This window comes from Gambusia affinis, linkage group LG24 (assembly GCF_019740435.1).
Source record: "Gambusia affinis linkage group LG24, SWU_Gaff_1.0, whole genome shotgun sequence".
Lineage (NCBI taxonomy): Eukaryota > Metazoa > Chordata > Actinopteri > Cyprinodontiformes > Poeciliidae > Gambusia > Gambusia affinis.
The window spans coordinates 8,646,296-8,668,224 of record NC_057891.1 but is presented as its reverse complement, the minus strand read 5'-3'; the positions used below and the strand labels follow the sequence as shown (position 1 = coordinate 8,668,224).

The 21,929-nt window shown below is 37.6% G+C and overlaps 1 protein-coding gene across 2 annotated transcripts in view; it reads right to left on the bottom strand.

The window, feature by feature from the left end:
• The window catches only part of creb3l1 (cAMP responsive element binding protein 3-like 1), a 28,795-nt gene extending 9,693 nt beyond the window's left edge, over positions 1 to 19,102 (bottom strand). Inside the window, exons 1-3 of one of the 2 annotated variants that reach the window (XM_044109210.1) lie at positions 18,729 to 19,077; positions 7,609 to 7,741; positions 6,088 to 6,174 (exon numbers count right to left, since the gene is read on the bottom strand). In XM_044109210.1, coding sequence (XP_043965145.1) covers positions 6,088 to 6,174; positions 7,609 to 7,741; positions 18,729 to 18,836 — 328 coding nt within the window. In that variant the 5' untranslated portion in view covers positions 18,837 to 19,077. Of the gene's footprint in view, positions 1 to 6,087; positions 6,175 to 7,608; positions 7,742 to 18,728 lie in introns of both variants that reach the window. The other variant, XM_044109211.1, reaches the window with a different exon arrangement.
• Between the last annotated feature and the right edge of the window lie 2,827 nt (positions 19,103 to 21,929).

Sequence of the window (21,929 nt, the reverse complement as noted above, 5' to 3'; positions counted from 1 at the left end):
GAAACAGTTGTCGCCTTTAAACACTGTAGAAAATATGCATAATTGAGTGAACCAACTATAAGGTTCCAGTGCAGTTCAGACGAAGGCCACCAAAGCACAATGTGAGTATAATGCTAAGAAGGATCTCACAGGTAATTCACTGTTTAGTCTACTCCACACAGCAAGAGGTATTTTAGTGTTGGTGTTTGAGCTTTCCATCACTCCAGAGACATCCAATCTCCCGAGGAGCCAAAACTGAAAGGGGAAGAGGCTAATTGTGGCAAAATCCCACAACTGCCACCTAACTGAGAGCATGTAGCAAGCACCAAAGGGATGGAGGAAAGTCCACGCAGAAAGAGAAACTGTAAAGAGAAAATAACCAGGATAGCTTCAAAGTAGCACAAGATTGGACTATTAGATAATTGCCCATCTATGCTCTCAGATTGGTTATGTGCAGAGTTTTATGGTCAGACAATTTTCCAACTTATATCATCTGTCTCTGTTATCACAAGACTATAAGGAGGAAAGCATGCAAGTTAAAAGATTTGAACGTCTCTTCCATTGTAACTATTTTTTAAAGAGATTATATTAAAATTACTCCTCCAGCTTTTTCTCACTTTGTAGCATAATAAGGTGAACCTTATCTCAGTCACGAGTCTTTAGCTGTTTCAACAGTTATTTTGTTTTAGTATTACCCTGTATTTATTACGAAAATTCCCATCAACTCTGACCATCGTTCCTTGCTGACATATTAAGGAGTAGCAGACCTCAGATCTAGGCCATTTTTTATTTAACTTATCAATACACAATCTTCTGCTTATTTACTTTGTCCTCTGCAAGGTTTTTAGTATAAACGGGGGTGTCTTATCAGGAATCAACTCTTTCATTTCTTGATAATCATCCATAAATGTCAGATTTGTGAAGTACAAATGTCAATAGATTTCCGTAGCTCCTCCAGAGTAACCATTGGTCTCTTGGCTGCTTCTGTGTATAATCTTAAGACTTTTTTTTTTGGCCTTTCACATAAAATTTTAATACCTTTTTGTTTCAATGTGACAGAATTAGGAAACATTGCATTGTACTTTATGAAAGGGCAGATAGTATTGACCACAAGGAAATTTAGTCATAAATGACATCTGCCTTTAATCAAACCTCTTTAAAGGTGAGAGCCTCCAAAAGCACCTTGTGAGGACAGCAACATAAATCATTTTAAACTTTGCCTTTAAAAATGAAACTGTGGCATACGTTGTAAAAAGTAAAAAGTGACTTCTGGTAGAAAAGGAGTGTTTTATCCTTGTAACATTTAAGACACCGGGACAGATACTTTGATGTTTGTAATAGCAAACATGCACACACACACACACACAGACAACAAACAGGCTCCCAAGGTGCAAGCAGTTCCTGAACATCACGTTAATTGCCTCCTCGTTTCCTAGCAACATTTTGCTGGTAAAACGCTGTCAAGTTTACAAGCTTTGTGTATACTCGTGCATGTGTGCGTCAACGTTAACGCTGTCCATCACTACCGCAGGGATCAGCGATGTGAGGATCCATCTTAAAAATGAGTCCCTGTGGATCCTTCCTGCTGACATGAAGTCAATAGCCGCGAGCTCAGCGTTGCAATGCGTGGTGTCAGTATCAGAAAGGAACACTGTCCTCCAGCCTGCCAAAACAATAACCGGATTTAGGAGATGCGTACTGGAAACAATTGAGGGGTTTTATTACCATCAGCTGCATTAATTCCACATCTGTTGTTTATTTCAGGCAAAAAATTTGAGAACATCAGGCTCAAATATGACGATTCATGTACAGTTGAAATCAAAGCAACTCGTCAGGTTAATGTCATTGTGTCCATAAACCCACTGGATCATGACCGAAGGGAAATTCTGAACGAAATGTTGAGTTAGTAGAATTAGTGCTCTGTCAGACATGTTATACGTCTCCTCCTAAGTGATGCCTAACCTACCAAGAGCCATGAAATCTGTGGTGTCTTTAGAGCCATTATATCGTCTTCACACACATTATTTCTAATATATCTGAAGCTTGAGTCTCGATGCCAATACTAAGAAAAACACTTGATGCTCGATATCTTTTTCATTTTTAATAAATGCATATAAAATCTTTTGAAGGCACCTGGTTCTTCTTAGTTAGGATTCTAATATGGCAACATTTTAACCTTATTAATTTGGCCAAAACCAATTAATAGGGATGAAATTCAGCCCTGTCTGAGAAGCTAGTATTTACCAGTTCCCTATGATAATTGTAGTGATAATAACTAAATCTTAATCTCATATTAAGCAAATTGCTTCTTTCAATTTGCCATAAAGGTAATACAATGGGAAGCAAAATAATTTCTGGCATCCAGAGGAATTTCTTTTTTGGTGGCGGTGCACCACTACCTGCTGCCTGCATGCTCTTTATCAGAGGTCGCCACAGAAGCCTTTGCTAATGAGGCCAATCCTGCTGTTAGCCTCAGCCTTGTTAAGCTCTCTGCCCTTGTTAAGCCAGGGCCAGATTGGAAACTCACTATGACATTTTTAATGAGTACTAGAGGCTTCATGCAGAAGAAAACTCATTTTGCATGCAAGGCACCTATTGCACAATGAGAAACAACTTCCATCACTAAGGTCAAGAAGTTGGATTAAAATGGGATTACTACTAGGGAAGGAAAAGATTGTATTTAAATAAACATCTCCTGCTTCAGTAGTTCTGTCCAGTGTTAGGCGATTGTAAAAGGAGCTGCTGATGATTAAAACTGCAGCTTAAACTTCCCCCTAACCAGTTTATGGGACTCCTTTGTGGGTACAAGAAGCTTTTTGTGCCGGTAAAAAGCTGAAAGCAAAGGCAAGAAAGCTGTTAATAAGCAAAGCTCCAGGCAGTCATCACAGGGGGCTAATAGAGGAGAGGTGGTGACTTTGTTTGATCTCAGCTGGGAGACTGTAGTATTAAAACATTAGATGGATCAGCGCAATGGGAGCTCAGCGTCTCCTAGACTGGATGAGAGAAACGCCTACTACGACTAAAGCTTGAGAGGAGAAAATAGCTATTAGAAAAAATAATCAATATTATAGGATATCGCTGAGAAGAGGAATGCCACCAAATATACAATATTATATTGGCGAAAGGTCTTTCCATTTATCCATCCCATCTCTAAGAGGAAAACCCAAACATCCTCTTTATGGAGTATCACAGCTCCATAGAGAGCTGTGATACTCCAGCTCTTTATGGGGTTTGGTGTTTTAAGGCCAATAGGGCTATATAGTCTCTCCCGGATGGTTCTGGATCTATCCAGGGGCCTCTTCAGATGTCCAAATGACCTTAACTACTTGCTTTTGATGTGGAAAAGCAATAACTCTTCTTCGAGCTTATCCAGAGCTTCTGGATGAGCCTGGTAAAACTAGAGAGGAACCTCTTTTCAGCTGCTTGTTTGCTTTTGGTTAGGATCCAAAATTTATGGTCATTGGTCAGAATTTAGGCAGAGCAGTAAATCACTCCTTGTTAGACTCGGAAACTGCCTGTTTACTACAGACAAGACTCCAGTTCAACTAGCTCCCACTCCGTCCTCCTACGTGTTGTGAACAAGACACCAAGATGGTTGAGCTCTTCTGCTTGAGGCAGCATGCCATGTTTCTCTGATTGAACCCGTTTGAACTTCAGACTCCTAGCTTCACACTTAGATGATATTCAGTGCATGCTGAGTGTCATATTTTTCTGGTGGCATCATCAGGACTTTTCCTGATGATGCCACCAGAAAAACATGATTTGCAAAAAGTACCGGAAACCCTCTTCTCCACAACTACACCCTCAGATCATACATCACACATACATCACCTTCAGCCATGATGAAACCCAGTGCACATTGGGAACAAGCTTGACTTTATCCTTTGAATGTGGACTCAACTCTTGCTCTTGCTTGGTCATTCAGAGTCTTTCTAGATTAAAGCGGCTCATAGTAGCAGTATGTTGAAGCAGTTCTGTTGGGTTGGCTCTGATTTATTATTTTTCTAGACTTTTGTTCATAATTTTTTTTGTTGAGGTGTTGATTTTGGATTTTGTGCCATTGGAATGATTTTTTTCTTTTCTTTTTTTTACTTCATACAGTTGTTGTGATCTGCTACTGTAGGGTTTTTACAATTGGGAGAAGCTTATTAGCATATCAAAAGCTCAAATAATTTCTGAACTACAACCCCAAATCCCAGAGGAGTTGAAAAGGAGGATCCATGGATCCAGAGAGATCATAATGGGCAGAAATTATAACCATCTTTCTAACCATACAGCCAGACAAAGATTCTTATGTCTTTGAAGATACTTGGATGATATGAGTTTTGACAACATTTAGCTTTCCTTTGGGATGAATAAAGTATTATTGAATTGAATTAAACAAGGACCGAATAACCTATAAGTGTCCAAGATACTCCATACTCCCCTATAATGCCTTGTCGGGGACAGGGTCATAATCCCTCTGCAGATCTACAAAACAGATGTGGACTGGACAACAAGTGCTATGACTCCCTCAGCAGTTGCAACTGGGTAAAGATCTGGATGCATTTTCCATAAGCCGCACGGCTCCTCCTGAATCAGTGGTCTGAAAATCCTTTCCTACACTCCAGAGTAAATGCTGCGATGTTAAGCAGTTAGAATCATTTTGTGAAATACAAACAATAAGGATTTAACAATTTAATCAAATTTGCCAAATTTTAACTGTTGCCGTTTTGTCCATGTGTGAGAGGAAGGTAACTTATTTCCCTCAAAACTGAATCCTTGTTAAACACCACCACAACCCTCTGTCAGATCTCTTATCTCCAATGAATCCCTTTTGCTCAGAGCGGACTGGGCTTCTGAAAGGTCAAGATCTTCTACCATCTGTAGGTGTCTAATTAATCTGATTCATCCTCACTAATAAGCAGCAGCTCCTGCTTTTAGTACTCTTGCTGCATGCAAGTCTGGCAACAAAAAGAGGACAAGGATCCTTAACTCCTCTCAAGCTCGGACCGAGCTTCTCAAGAGATAAAGTTCTCCAAAACTGGCAGGAACTTGAACATGTTAAGTTTACAGGCTGACACAAGTCTGGAGTGGAATGCTTTATTCATTTTAGGATGCAAAATGCTTTTGATGCCAATGCAAAGTTGATTTAAATCACAAATCTAACAAAAACGTTTAAGTGCCTTGCAAAGTAATCATACCCTTAGGAACCTTGGAAACACAAACTACATGGACCACCTCTTAGTAGTCCATAATGTGAGGAAGTATTGACTCAGGCAGACTGGAAACAAATACACACTTTTCAGATTTTTATTTGCACTAGTTCTCTTTTTTTTTCTCTTATTGGTAATATAAAATCCAAATAAAATTCCTTGGAGTTGCTGTCAAGAGGTACTAAAATATTGTTTTATGTGATTTGTGGAACTGTCTGTCATGCATCTGTACAGTTGAGCACTAAACTAAAGAAAAACATACTAAATATTATCTTTAAATCTTTTTATACTTAACTACAAGCTGATGTTTTGCCAAACTACCCATTTCTTAGCTAAATGTGGTCCTTTTGGCTGAGCAGATAACAGATACTCGAACCAAAAACGTGGATTTAGTTGGATTAAGGGTGAGTAAGAAGTCCAGATGAGCTGGAAAACAGTGAGATAACCTGACAGAGTAGAGAAAGAGAGTTTCCTTTGGCAGCAGCTACAGCTGCAGACTTAAAACCACATGCTTGTCGTAGTATTGTGTCTGTCTGTGTGTGTTTATGCGCGTGTGTGTGTTAGGTGGGCAGGGCTTAGCTGGAGGAGAGCTGCTCAGACTGGGATCGTGCTGCTCAGACAGCTGGATCCCCAGGACAAACGGAGAAACGGACAAAAACACAGTGACAAAGACATGTGGGTAGAGAGACACACAAAAGATGACCGCAGGAAATGTTGAAGATGACTCAGAAAAGGGAAAGAAGCACCTACAAAGATGAATCTACAGTGTGTTTCTCTTGATTTTCCCTTTGAAAAGGCATTGCTTTAAATTTGATCTAAGTCAGACCCAGACAAGCTGGATCAGCATGAAGCTTCGGAGATTTATCTGAATCTACAGGCACAAATTCTGGAAATATCAAAGTCATTGACCCACCAGACTCTTGGTCCATTTTGATTGACAGGGCTGGACTCTGGGGGGCGGAGTCTTCACTCAAAGAGTAGCTGTGCTCTGCTTGGATATCTGTGAGATTAAAAAGGCCCTCTCAGAAGGATGGAAAATGGAACAGCGTTCAGTACATCTACTGACATTAATGAAGATTTAATTCAGGAGCCCTGACGTTTTGCGCTTGGGTTGTGCCCACTAATGACGGCCAAACAGAACGAAGCAGGTGCACAGCACCAATGGAGCCTTCAAAATTATTCATACACCTTGAACTCTTCCACATTTAGTCACATCACAACCTCAACCTTCATGTTTTATGAGGATTGAATGTGACAGACCAACTGGAAGAAGGTCATACTTATGAATCTGAGGGAAAGTGATGCTCAATTTGAAAATTTAAAAAATAAATAAATATTTGTGCAAACCACAAGAATTGTCATTATAGACCCACATTTTACTAAAACGTTTGCTGTCTGTAATTGCAAAACAGCTAAAGAGTATTTATTTATGAACATCAATTTTCAAATTCAGACATTCTTACTTCTGTCTGGAAGGTGAAGTTTTGTCCATCACTTTGGATAAAAACATTCTCCAAATTTCATTCAGCTCAATTAAAAAATACTTTTGTCATGCAAAGGTAAACTAAGTGTCGTCATAATTCATGTCATCCAAGCATTTTCAAAGAGAAAGAAGGATATCTGGTAGCAGTAACTAATCTGAAGTGGCCTTTGACTGAAGACTGTGTTTGTATGCTAACATCTAAATACTCAGGCAGCAGAGATGGCATTCCACGCTTTTTAGGATTTTAATTCACAATAATGCACTGCTTTGCTGGCCCGTCACATAAAATCATAATCTGATCCAATTATGTTTTCGCATATGAAAGTGGAAGAGGTATAAATACTTTTGCAAGGCACTTCATAACACTATAGTGTCACTTTTACAGCCTCCCAAAGCAAGACTCCCATAGCTGCAAGCATGCTGTATGTAAGACATGTTTCATTGACATTTATAAATGCGTCCATGCGTCCAGTGGGAAAGATAATTATTTTAGATGAATGCATCACAGAACTTTTGACAGGATGCTCATTTGAATTCAGCTGGAGCAAATTTGATCTCTTCTGAGGAAGCGTTCATGCTCATCTGGCAGTGTTTGAGTCCAGGTTCTGCAGTGAGGTTTTGTTTTGTTCAGACATATTACAGTGATCGTATTTGTTTCAGGTATTTTTATCATTTTTTTTCCTCTTGTGACCATGGCAACACCTGACAGGGACACTGATTTGAAATGATCAGCTTGGATTGCAGAGCAGTGGGATGATGGCTGCTTCAACAAACTGAGAGTATGTGTGGTCCAATAACTGAGCAGATAAACCAGTAACAAAGGAAATGAATGTGGTTGAGAGTTTCAAGCCATTGTCGTGAGTCGTGAGTCATTAAGCTGCTATGTTTTAATTTTTTTATTACAGTTTTTTGTTGTAGTGATATGCAAATTTTTGGTTACACTGAACTCACCTGGGTTGCTGTCCATGTCGATATTTAGAGGTGAGGGTCTATCTGTCAACAGGGGGCGCTCTAGCAGATGGTCGTCGAAGAAACTGTTAAATAATTCACTGCTAAAGTCGTCCATTTGGTCACCTGAAAAAGGCTGGAACACACAAACGGCAAAGTTTGGCATAGATGATTTTATCTCAACATATCAAAAACACAGCATGATCCTCCCACTGCCATGTTCCACAGTGAATATGGTGTGTTCAGGGTGATGTGCAGTGTTGGTTTTCTGGCACACAGCTTTTTCCATATAGACCAAGAAGTTAAATTTAATCTCAGCTGAGCGCCTACATGGTTTTTTGCCAAATAAAACAATGGCTGTTGAAAATCCCTTTGCGGTATTTGTTGAAAAGTACTTCAATAATCCCAAACTGGAATCAAATGTTGTAGCTTATTTTACACAGATATTCATGAAGGTTAGAGACCACTACTGCATGCAAATATTTGCGATCCACAGTTAAAATGCTTGTTACCACCAATTTTAGTAGTTCAAAATACCAAATATACCTTAATATGAATTAATACACACAGTGAAAGTTGTCTAACATCTGCAGTTTTCCTTATCTTCATCGCTCTTCAGGGTTAGTTGTGGTAACTTTTTAGCAATGGAACCACAGCATAAACAGTCTTCACCGACTTCAAAATAAGAGTATAAATGAGTATAAATGCTTGCCTACTTGTAGAACTCTTAACATTAACCAAAATGATTGGAATATTGATGTTCTAGTAGTTTCCAGCTTATGACCGACTTCACCCTTGGTGTTTCCAACCTTTCTCTCCACCCTGACCTCCCGCCGCAACACAATTTCCATTCATCTGACAGAGACAGTTATGGTTTTCTTTCCCAACTTGAAAAACTGCTGAATAACTTGTACTTCCAAATCAGCTGTCAGAGCCGATGTTGTTGGACGCTGAAGTTGTTTAGAAATTACTCAAAAAGACTTTCCCAGCTTGTGTGAATATACAAATCCCTGGATCTAAATTAAATCCACTTAAAGCTGTCAAACAAATCATTTTTTATTCTGGAAAAATATGTGTTATTCTTACATGATAAATAAGCTTTTGGAAAAAGAACAGTTGGGAAACAATAATAAAGAACATAACATGATATTAAATTCATTCCCATCCTAACTTAAACTTCGGAAAGATTATATTTATTGACGATCTTTAGTATTTGTTCTTATTCTGGTTATTGTCTGAGTTTAATTAAAGAGTTATATGACATTTAAATCATTTATTTTGTCTGCTTTTTAAAACTACAAGACAAAAATCTATTGTCTTTTAATGGAAAAACAGCAGAATCAGTAAAACAGCACTTAAAAATCAACGTATATTTTCAGTTCTGTAATATTTTATGTCTAAGTGCCAGAAAAATGACAATCTAGACGGCGTTGAAGCTATGAAGAGTCAATCAATTGGCAAAAAAACAGCATCAACAGATTAATCCTCTGTTCTGATGAATGAGTCACTCAGCTGGGAGATGGTGCTCTGGAAGCTCAGGACGACATGGTGTTCTGGTTTACACACACACAGATCAACACACACACAATATGAGTCACCCTGCTCTTGAGAAAACATGCAGAAAGCAGAACCAAAGCAGACTCATGGGTTGGTTGGAACCCAAACACCCTCTGCTTAGAGGCTCCTTAGACAGACAGTGACAAAAATAACTTGATTTAATTAGCAGCATGTACAAAAAAATTATTTACATGCTTCATTCCTGGAAGACGGCTTAATCTCTTCACCAGGAAGAGCCAGAAGTGTCAGAGCAGGAGAGCATCTCTCCAGAGGCGACAATAAAACTTAATCAGGGATAATAAATACAGATCTTTGTTTAGTGGTTTTTACTGCATGTGCAAAGTTAAAGGGCTTCGTCACACAAACAAACTGTCAGAAAGCTCTGTTGCTGGCTTAAGTAAGTCTGGTTCAATATTTTTTAATTACTCTGTTTTACTTCTAATTAATCTAAAATTTTTGTTTCCAGTGATGTGAGTATTGGGTCCACTGCAGATTAAAGAAAAAATAATAATGTGGGAATGGAGTGCAAACAAATTCACATTTATACATTGATTTCTCATATTTAATAGAAATACGTGGATAGTCACTGATGTCGAACAGTTGTACATTTGCAAGAAAACCATAATGTTTCACGGTTAAAGGCATACATTTACGATGTTTTCTAATATTGTAAATTTAGAAACTTGTATGAAAAGAACTAATTTGCATTTGTGACAAAAAAAAAAGACAAATGAGTAGGAAAAGTGCACCTGAATATTGCATAATGAACATCTCAGATGGAGAAGAAGGCTGAAAACTCTTCCGATTTAAAAAATGTTTTTTTGCACATTTCTGGCTTAAAGATGTCAGTGAACATCTAATCTTTGATATTGCCTTTCATAAAAGAAAAATATATCTTTCGACTGTCAAATTTCCGACTTCTCGAGATTAGAGAATGTATTTCTCCTGAATATCTGAAACTAAAGGAAAAATGTCTACATTTTTTGTATTCGTCCATAACCAAATTATTATTTTATAATTTTTTTAACACTCAGTGACAGTTTTCCTAAACAGAGACTTATTTGTTCATTTTCTGCGAGGTGGGCTTTAATTTACCATTTACTTATCATAAGGTACAGTATTCACTCCACCTACTGGACCATTTGTAAAGATGTATAAAAAGCCTCAAAGTAAATTAATTCTTTATAGCAATTAATTGGATTTAAAAACCAGACTAAAGCATTATTGTGATGGATTTTAAGAGCGTCTCTTCCTAAATCCCTAGACTATAGCTTGTCATCAACAAGAAAAAAAGGAAAGACTTGTAAATGTGGTATTTAATTAAGATCTGCATAAATCAGAAAATTGCTACGAGAATTTTTTATTTTTTTTTTTAGTTCATGAAAGCTTTCATGATCACAGATTGTAGCCAGTCAAGTGAAAACGGTTCCTTTCTGATCTGATTGACTGGTGCAGCTAACAATAAAAGCTCTCTACATTTATTAGAGCTGCACCAACATGTGTCAATGATTTCAGGAAGGACATCCTGAAAACATTTACACATTATCACATTTTGTGCGTGTGTGTGACTGTACCACCATGTCGCGGGTGTTTGTGGTGAAACTCTGGGACACATCCAGCTGCCTCTGGGAAACATGCGGAGCCAGTTCGACACCGGGGGAGAAAAGCCACAGATGCTCAGTTAAATAATCAAAGCGTGACCCCAGGGGGTCACTGAGGAGCTCAGAAGTGAGTCTGAGGAATTAGTTTGCGTTCTCTGCTTCTATATACACGTTTTTGCTGACGCGAAAGTGCGCTCATTCATAAACAGTCGCCCACATAAGAGAGTAGTGTTTATCCCGACAGAGCTGCCTTGTAATCCTGCTGCTCTAAATGTGCAGAAAAAGGTGTGCGACCTTAAACCGTGCTCTTCTGGGAATATGGGTCACTTGAGGACAGCTTGGACTCAAAAATAAACAGTGGAAAGTTTCCTAATTGGGGCCATAATAAGAGAAAGGGAGAAAAGGCAGAGTAAGTTTCTATAAGTGGAATAATTATTTGGTCTAAAATTAGCTTTAAAAAGCCTGAATGAGTCCAACAGTGTCAGCCCCTGTGTAGAGCTCAAATGACTGTACTTAACTTTGTAGCTGCAGAGGAGGATTAATGCCGCTCAGCAGCATTTGGAGCTCCTACTATTAGCTAAATTCACCTGGGTTCAAAAGGTCCATTCAATCCAGCTGCTGAGTTTGCATATTCAGGTTCACCTGCAGCGAAGCCTTCGCCTGCTCAGGCCTGGACATGTGCAAGGCGAGCACTAACCTTCCAAACTATTTACATTTTTCACATCAAGACCTTCAATCTGTTTCACTGCGATTTGAAGGGACGGGTAAACAACAAGAAAGAAAAGCATGGCGCATAACTGTTGGGTGGAGGACTAAGGATGTATGGATTTCATAATTTACTGACGGTGAAGCATGGTGGCAGCATCATGCTGTGTAGGTGCTGAAACGTTGAACAATTAATGAATAATGACTGTAAAATAGCAGACACTGGATCAGTTGTTTTCCTTTCTTCAGTATATTGATCCTAACACCAAACAAGGGAATGTTTGTTCCCTTGCTGAAATTTTTTTAATGATGGAACAGCCTAGTCAAAGGCCTTTACAATTCAAAGAGCCATTTTCACCTTTGGTGAGGCTTATAAAATCTTGTATAGAGCTGAAAATGTAACATATCTTAATATTTGACAAATATTCACTCCTGGAAATGTGTTGGCTTTCTTAAAGAACTATTTGATTTATATTTTTGGGCTTTAAAATAAAGAAAAGCATAAAACTTTAGCCTTTTTTAATGGAAATTTTAAAGAGACACAGATTTGAACTTATACAGACAAGAAAAATTGATTTAAAAATATGTTGCTGGTACGTTTAGTGACATTCTCTTATGCAAAACCAACGCAATTATTCGATGAAAACAAATAACTTGCTAAAACATGCATTTCTTACAATATTTTTAAAAATACTCTGGAAGTTCCAGTGAGATCCAAACTGAGAATGTTGTGAGAAAATCGTAACAAGTTCAAGGGGTCTAAACGAGGTACGTGTGAGGTCCTGGGTGTCGGGCTCCAGCTGTAACACTGATAGATGAGATTACGGTTCACGTTGTGGTAAAGCGGACATGCACCGTCACACTGCTGTGGAGCAACGGTTAAAAATGACCCCAACATTCCTCAGATCTTACAATTACTGCAGCAGCAAAAGGGCTTCCTCTGCAGTCTGCAAGGCTACCGAAAACATTCCCCCAAGTGCGAATATTTTTCTTTAGGAAGTCATGACTTTCTTTAGGAAGTCATTCTTTAGTGACTTGCTTTCTGAATTGCATCAAAACATCAAATTATTTATCTTGTAAGGTCAACAAGCTGGAGATTGTTTTACATTCATTGTTGGGAAATGCAACAGGAAGATGTCTTCAGTGTCTTCCTTGTAACTGTTTGCTTATCTGCAGTGTAAACCATTCTGAGAAGTCTGTCAGTGTGAGCAGATGCAGTTCAAACTGGACCCACTATTACCTGAAACACCTCCTCTCTCCACAGGAGAGGGAGAAAATTGGTGTTGAATGGTGTATTTTTTTTTTTGTAGCTTACTTCAGCATGGGTGTCATTATAGATGAAGGATGTGAAATGTAAAACCGCACAAAGGGAGCTCGGGAAGATATATGCGCGAGGTAATTATGAATGCAGAGAGTGACTCTTTTATGCCTGTAATTAACCATGTTCAACCCTCTCCTTTCATTTAGCTGCTTCTTACAGGCTCAGGTAAAGAAAAAGAAAAGATATGTTGAGTTTTAATCCATGAAGACCAACAGAAATGAGTGAAGCGTTCCTCCAGCATGTCTATATCCATACAGAAACAGATTTATATGCGCCCAGACTTCAGAAGGTTTGATTTTTCGAAAAGGATGAATAAAATAAATTACTAAGACATTAGTAGAGATGTGTAGTTCAGAGTGATATCAGCATACCCAGGGCGGCCATCTTGTTTGATAAGCGTGTTTTACAGCTTCTATTTATTTTGACTTTGAATTCAGCTCAACTCTATGCCAAAAATATAAGGCTCAGGCTATCATTTTTTATTTTCTTTATTTTTACAAGAATAAAATTACTGTTACCTTAATACAGTCGCAGTAATACGATGATAAACTCTTATTACCAGAATAAAATCGTAATATTAAAATGACGAAGTAGTTAAAACAGAGATCGATGTCAGTTTGGATGTATGGCTTTACAGGAAAAATGAAATAGCCATATTTTAGATTTGACCTGCTGATTATGTAAAAAAAATTGCCACATTTTTTTTCTCTCACCCCCCTTTGACTTCAGCATGAAATATAAACTGGAAACATGAGATCCAGAACTCAAGGCATTGAAAGTAGTGATTGCTCAACAATATTATGAAGCATTCTTCCTTTTTCTGTGGAACTATTTTCTTCGTTGTGATATTTTTCTGCAGCATCACTCTGAGCTACAGTTCAAACAATACATCATTTCATCTAATCATCACACTTGAGAACAATTGTACATGCTAATTAAGCTCTATTGATGTGAAATATTCATTCATTTAAAATTGCTCACAGTAATCTTGGTAGAATTACTCAAACCTGATTTGACCTGTCAGGGTTATTTTAGGTTATGAATCAAAGATGATAAATTTTCTTTACCGTGCCAGCAATGTGTTGCTTTTACAAACATAAGTAGCTGGTTAGCATATCAATAGCTCAAATAATGCCTAAAGTGCGACCCCAAATCCCAGAGTTGAAGAAAAGGTGGCAAAGTATTGAGAGCAAAGAAGATTATGACATGCAAGAATCATATCCCCGACTCGCTGCTCAGCGTTTTAAGCCCAGATAACAAAAGGTGTAACAAAATCAAATGAGGTGGATTATCAGTGCTTGCTTATATGCAGGACATTACTGTGGAATATCTCTGCTTCCAGGACCCCATTGAAAAAGAGATTCTTAATCTCAATTGTGACTTTCTGACTAAAGAGCTGTTAGCATGTCATTAACAGTCATGAGACTATCAAACACCAACAGTCTTTAGTCAGAGGCCTCATCTGATTCGTTGCAAGACTGGCTGCTACCGGAGGCCTTCCTGTCCACAACGTCACCGTCACCATACTGAAAACTTTTCCTTTGAAATCTAATATTGATCAGTCAGTGTAGCAGCAATTCTTTTTTCCAAATTACGCCTAGATTGTATTTTAAGCTTTGGGAAACCATTTGGAACATTCCCTGCTTTCTGTCAACATTTTTTCTTACAGATAAAAGTATTTCTGAACAAGAATAGAGCGACTAACATTGGTTGTTGGTCTACAGGGGCACTCCAAACGCTGGGTGTTTGTCACTTAAAATCAGTTATTCTCTGACTTGAAATGTTTTTCACAACCGAAATCCCTTGAATGATATTGTAATTTCTTTATGTACTCAAAGGAATTTATATGTACTTAAAAACCTATGATTGGTTGATCTTTTTGCCAGTTTATAACAATATCACACCTCTTTGAATGCTGAAAACATCATGTCATTATCTCTAATCCTGGCTGCCAGATTTAAGACAAAAAAGGCAGTGTTCTTGGCCTCATGTTGTGGCCTCTAACTGTGTGTGTGACCCAGAAGTGAACGGTTATAGCTCCCAATAAAAGAGCAGAAGGGTATTTTTCCTTCTCTCACACACCAGTGCTGCAGGCCGGCACACATTCCTTCTGGCAGCTGAGCAGCCAATCAGATACGGGCATGCAAATGAGGGGGACGTGGTTCTTGACAGCTGGAGTGCAGGGTCTGAATGGAGAGTAGAATTAAATAAAATAGAGTAAAAATAGAGTAGAGATGGAAAATGAGAGGAAAATTTTGGAGATGGAGCAAACTAATGAAGTAAAAGGGATGGAGTGTAAAGGGGTGTGTGGCCAACTGTGGAGAAAACCGGCTCTGTATTTCTATGCTACAGTGAGCGAGAGCAGAACAGAGTGTCCGCTTGACAGCTTGAATCTCCTGCGGCTCCAGCTGATTAAAATCAGACGTATATCATAACCTAACGACAGATGATTTTCCAGCTAAAAAGTAATTATTCTCAAGAGTCATCTGCGCAAAACGCGAGCACACGCTGCATAACTCTGCAAAAGGAAAGAGGATTAAAAGGATTTTCAGGAAGTTCTGAAAATTTTTGAGGATTATTTTCTCCTCAGTTTCTTTCCTATGCAAAACAACACATCAAATGTCTACCAATGAAGGCATTAACATGTTTCCAACTTACTTAATAAAAAAGCCTTAACCTTGAAGAACTTTCATTAAATATTTTGAGAGGTTATGACATAAATAAGATAAATTTGCTTTTTATTTTATTTAAACTCCAAAAATTCCACCGTACTGCTTATTTATTTCCTCTGGGCATACAGGCACACCTTGTACTGGGAAAAGGTAAGCAAAATACAAAGCAAGAAGTTTGTAACTCCAGGCTGCAATTCAACACAAAAGACACCTTTATTAACCCCTGAACTGAGGCACTTTCAGTCTGAGAAATGGACTCAAGACTGGTATAAAAGCACAAATATTAACTTTAAATTTTAGGCATATAAATTGTATGAAAAAGTCTGAACAACTTAAGATGCTAGTGTGCACTTTACTGTGAAAAGTTGGTTGGTTTGTGTTGCTTTTTTTTGGTTTGAATATCTGAATTTCAATATTGAAATTATTTTGCTCTGAAACATTTAAGAATGACATAAAAGCTAATCTGAAAGGCACTTTATGATGTATGAAAATAGGCTAAACAATGAGCGACTGCGCTAACAAGAACACTCTTCAGTGTGGAAGTCATTATAAATAATAATCAAATAGAAATAGAAATAATTAAGTCTGTATAATGTAATGTTGAATTAATCCCGAGGGTTAGGAAGCAAATACTTTATATTTGCTCTACGAAAAAAATCTGTGGGATTATGTTAACCTCAACAATCTGATGTTAAATTGGATATCAGCAGTTCTTTATCAATTACTATAACTCCTTGCTTAGCTTCTGCATTTGACTCTAACAAATCCAAAGTAATGATGATTTGCTTCTTACTTCATGGGTTATTGTTGGTAATAAATGTATTATAAATCATTTCAGATTTAGATTCATTTATTTGATGGTATGTATGCAGTGAACTAGTTATTGTCCTCAGATGGACAGCTTTGTCTCCCACTATCAAACACAAACTGACATTAAAAGAGAGACAGACAGGAGCACATCATCCTAAATTACTGATAGTGAGCCATTGTTTCCCATTTCCACAGTGGTACAGCCCAGCCTGGTGGCTTCACAGCAGAGTGGACAACTTTATTTAGAACGGAGACAGGGGAGGTTTAAACCACAAGCAGACTGCATGGCTGACTCACTGACTAGAATAGAGGTCTACCTAAAAAAAAATAAAAAAAATAGAACTTGCTCTGTTTAAAAAGAGAAAAGTCTGGGGAACACAATGTGGAAAATGAGAGAGTGAGGGATTGGAAACTGAGACATTCCTGCTGACATTAACCCCTCAGTGTGGAGCACTTCTCAGTCTTTCCACCTAAACGTCACTAATCAAGACTGCAAAGCTTGGCCAAGCATGGCATGTACTGAAAGCATGATATCATCAATTTAAGCAAAACATGATAATATAAATTTTTTAAAAATGCATAAAATCATGTAGTTACTTTTACTTATGATGTCCTACTTTAAAGAGAGAGAAATCTGTCCATAATGATATTTTTCCTCAAATCTCATTAGAAGGATTTTAAATTTTAAAGATTTGAAACCATAACGTAGTGACATTTTTGCAATGCCTTTATACCAGGTCAAAATAGAGAACGGATAAATTGCAGGGTCACAGTTTAGAGGTATAATCAGAATTTAATCTGTGTGTACATGCAGAAAAACAGCTGCGCTTTCTCATTATTAGCAAACATGTGGTGATTGTACCGATTAAAAAGCACGATTTTGTAAAAACACATCCTGTTTGTGCAAAATTACCATTTCTGTTCATGTATCAAGCGCCCAAATGTGATAGTCTAATAATCATTTATATAGTTCTAACTTCAGAAAAAAAAACAGAATCCACTTTTTGAAAATAGATTGTATTTATTAATCCAATACTTAGATGAAGAGTTAATAAGATACAAAATTCTAGTCACTATATGTTAAAATCATAAAATCAAAAGTAGAATAAACCTAATTCAATGTGTAAATAGAAAAGGCTGATGTAAAACCAAAAACCTGTTATGATTTAATAGTAACAAATAAAACAGTAAAATGCATACGTTTTACTAGATTTCCACTGAAGAGTATCAAAATGAGTGTCCAGTGTGGGATGACCCTTGCGGACTTTATTGCAAAACCTGATTTGATGATTGCATTGAGGTTAGTGGAGAAGTTGAACTTAAACTCCTTGAGACTGTGCTTTGATCTATAAACTGGCTATGTGTTAAGATGTATACTCTGTTAACTTTTGGTCAAAAAAAAAAGATACTTAAATTGTGACGCTCTGAAAACTGTAAAAAAATAAAAACCGGAATAATTACTGATCAGCTCAATGTCTTGCCTCCCGTTTTCAGTTTAAATGTTGAGTATAGCTGAAAGCTGTTAGCATTCAACGTCTTCGGATTATTTTAAAGTGTCTCCCGTTCGTTAGTATTGGAATGATTTTCGGAACATTTCACGGATCCTTTCCTGTCATGCACTGCGAATTAATTTAAGATTACGGTTTGGTTAATCTGATAAATTTGGACAGAAAACCCATTTCCGGTCAATTAGCTCCGCCCACTGACAAACCAGTTCTGGCGTCAGCAGAAGCAGAAGGCAGTACTCATATTAAACAGTAGATATCACTACTGAGAATTTGTTTTTGTATCCCAGATTATTGTCTAGAGATTTTTAGTAGGGAGCAACATTTATTTTGATAAATTTTTATTGATTTATTTTTGCAGAGAAGAATTGAATCACTTTCTCCATCTTCAATTGAAAGGAACATTAATTCTGGTCGGTTTTTGCAAAATCGGACTTAATGAACTGTTTTGTTAGTGTTCTTTGTACAACAGAAATATATTAAGTATGTATATATATATATATTCTTTCCAGTTATAAAATTAAATATGCAGAAAATAGTCATGCAAAAAAAGATATTTAAAAAGTGCCTATAGAGACCAGTAATCACTTAAAGTCGTAGGAACAGAAAAGGCGATTTTGTGACTGTGACTTTAAATACAGATTTTCAGTTTAAACTGTAGCGTTGTGTTAAAGGTCTACTGTTGCAGGAAAAAGCAGCACCTGCCAGTTGAACACGCAGGTTAACCAGTAACTCGTCTGCTTGAGCTGGTGCTTCCAGTCACACTTATTAGTTTGCACAATAAAACACACATATGCACCGGGTCTGAACCCCGGATGTGTGCTAGGATCTCATAAATCCACCTCCCTTCATGAGGTCCGGCTCCGGGCGGAACAGTAGGTGCGGGGGGTGCGTTAATTCAAACGTAGCAGGAAGACACACAGACAATCAGCTAATTAGACCCACAACTCACCACGTTAGTGAGGAAATCACCGTCGCTGAGTTCCTCCAGGTCCAACAGGTTGGTTCCTCCGGAGGAATAGAGTTTCTCCTCTGTTAAACTGTCTAAGATAGACTCCATAATGACTGTCTGTGTCTGTCTGCTGCTCTTAAAAGACAGATGGACAGGGAAAAGTCTTCAGATCAACTCATTAAAAATAACACGGTTTGTTTTCAGACGGCTCCAGCCTCCTTTATTTACAGCCGGAGAGATGAGCTGAGTCCAGCCGAAGCAACTTGTCTCGGTGTCAAACGTGAAAATATGATGATTTACACATCATTCCGCATCTCTCCTCCTTGCGCTGCAGCGGAGCCGATCTCGGTCATCATCTGTCCTCCTCTCCCCTCGCGTGCGCTCCCAGCCACGCGCCGATGAATATTCAATACAGCCCCGCCCCTTGACGTCAATATTTAACACCCCTACAAATTGTTTGCGTGTGCTAAAGATTATTCAGTGTAACTCCTCCCCGTTGTGTCAGCTTAGGAAGTTTTAACAAACTAGGATTTCAGAAACTATATGCTAAATTCAGGACTGACAGGTTTTTTTTTTCTTTCGTTACATTTTGAATTCTAGAAATTCTGAGTTTACAATTTCATTCAAATTTTAGGAACGCACAGATAATATAACACTTGAATTAAACATACACAACTGTGGGTGTATTTAAAGGGACAGTATTATGCATTTTATAGCACAATTAAGTAACTATGTTACATCCAGTTATAAAAATGCTATACAGATATAAAATATGACTTAAAAGAAATTTTACTTTGTAGTTTAATGCCTTGAAATTGGACTTCTGTCTCTAAAAACTCCACACTTCCACCTTCGGGAAGTGAGCATAAAATTACTCCTCTATTAAGGCTTTAACAACGGTTTTACCAGAGTTGCACTGAGAAATAGGCCATATGATGAGCTATCAATAGTTTTTAATGCAATACTTTGTAATCCACTTAAAAAACATTGATGGAAACTTGGCTAGTGAATGAGTTCTTTACTGAGGCCACCCAGAAAGGAAGAAGCCACACAGCATTTAAGCATTTTAATCATCTTATTGCCTTAATGAATGAAAATTAAATGGTAGGCAATAGCTAAAACCAATATGCACTGGAAAATTAGTAATGTTTAACTAATGTTCCCTAGATGGTTGGAGAATTGTTAAAATAAAGTTCAGTAGAACATTTAGAGACTTTCCTGTGTTCACTATATAGACAATAATCAATATCTATCAGCCGACAGGCGCTGTTAGCATAGATAATTTTTTTGTTCATTCTTTTGCAATATTTTTTGAATGAACCATCTAGCTAATTTAAGGTAAAACATGAAGTTGATAAATGTGTATATTGGATTACCATCATAATGTGCTGCATTTTAAACAATAAGATTAGACAAGATAAAATTAGACAATGGAAAAATGTCTTGTTATAAGTGAAATAATCTTCCTATGGAACAAGCACTGTTTCATCAATATTAAGGAATTATTGACTTAAAACAAGCTCACATTTCTTGCTGAAAAGTTACTTAGTAAGATATTGTGTTTTTGCAGTGTACAAACAATTTGTTATAAAAAATCCCCATTATATTTTAAATACTCTATAAATCTTGAAGATTGTCAACGTTGTTACCTTTGAGGTCCAAGTTATCACAATGTATTTTCTTCCTCATCATAGATGGAGCTCCAATGCTTTACACCACTCCAGTCCTTTAGTAACATTGGAACAGATTTATCTCCATCTTGAATCGGTTTTTAACATAATAAATCCCAGATGGAAATGAGCAGAGCAACGCCACCTTGGCAACAGTCCTGCTTGTGAGTCTTAAAAGGTCAAACAATAATCTGAAACAACATATTCCTGTTCATGCTCTGATCATTGCAAGAGCTGGTTGTCTCTTACTCTTATCTTACTGTTTTCTGCACATCCAGAGCTGCTCACTGGAGGAAAAGGTGCTTCTAGGTACATTCGGGATTACAGATGAGATAGATTTGATTAATAAGACAATCTGCAACCAAACCATGAATGTCATGTTGCCAATGCATCTGCAATGGGATAAATGAGGTAAAACTCCAAAATGTTTTCTGCTAGATGCTGAAAAACATTTAACACTGGTGAAGAGTTTCACCTTCCAACAATAACATGGCCCTAAACATCCAGCTAGAAGTTTCAATCTTATGGTAAATAGCTAATATGGACCAAAGTGCAGGCCTAAAACCAGCTGAGAAGCGGTAACAAAGCCTGTTAGCGTTTTATTCGGTTTATGATGATTTAGATCCAAGTAGATGATTCTTGTCAAGATTGTTCATAAAAGGGTCAGAGAAGATTCAAATTGAGCTTTTTCTCTTCAGGCTGTTGTCTCCAATTTCAGTCTCGCATTATCTCCTTTCTACTCTTATCTTATGAGCCATTTCTCCGCTTCTTCGCTTCTACCCAGGCTAGTTTCGGCCTCTGCATATCGGCTTTCGAAGGTGTATCTGCCCAAGGGACAAGGCGTCCTTATTTTTTTCCCACACACACCTCGGTGTTGTATAACCGAAGTGACCTTTAGCAATCTGCAGGGGAACCTAATAAATCCTGAGGTTGTTATGATGGAGTAACAACAGGCATAGATGAGTTTTCTCAGCCACATACTTCTCAGATTATGACCATTTTATCAGGTTTTCTGATCCTTCCTGGAAAAGATGCTCATTGAAGTCGTCTTTTACTGATTGAAAACTGTTTTTCACCATTCCCCGACCCATGAAATATGACCTATTTATGCCTGAATCGGTCCCATTTCTGGTTATCCTCTGAATAGAAAAATGAATCTAAATATCTGAGATTTCAGGATCATCTCCTAGTTCATTCTTGTTCTGAAGTATGTTCAGTTGATAAATCACCTATGCAGTAAATTTTCCTTTTTGCTGGTTGGAGGTGAGTTTTTACAGCTGTTCTTAGGAAACCAGATGTGTGACAGGAGGCTGATGAAAGGGCTTAAACCTAAACCAGGCACTTAGAGCTTTTCTGTTTGCAGAATTCTTTCAGCAGCATTTTAAATCATCCTTTGAACAAATTTCTCATGAATCTGTGTCAAGAACTTCAGAACATTATTCGATCTTTAAACAAATTTTAACTTTAAAGAAAGACAACTTGAGAAAATACACAGAAGCTAAAATGTATACATATATTTCGTAGCTATTTA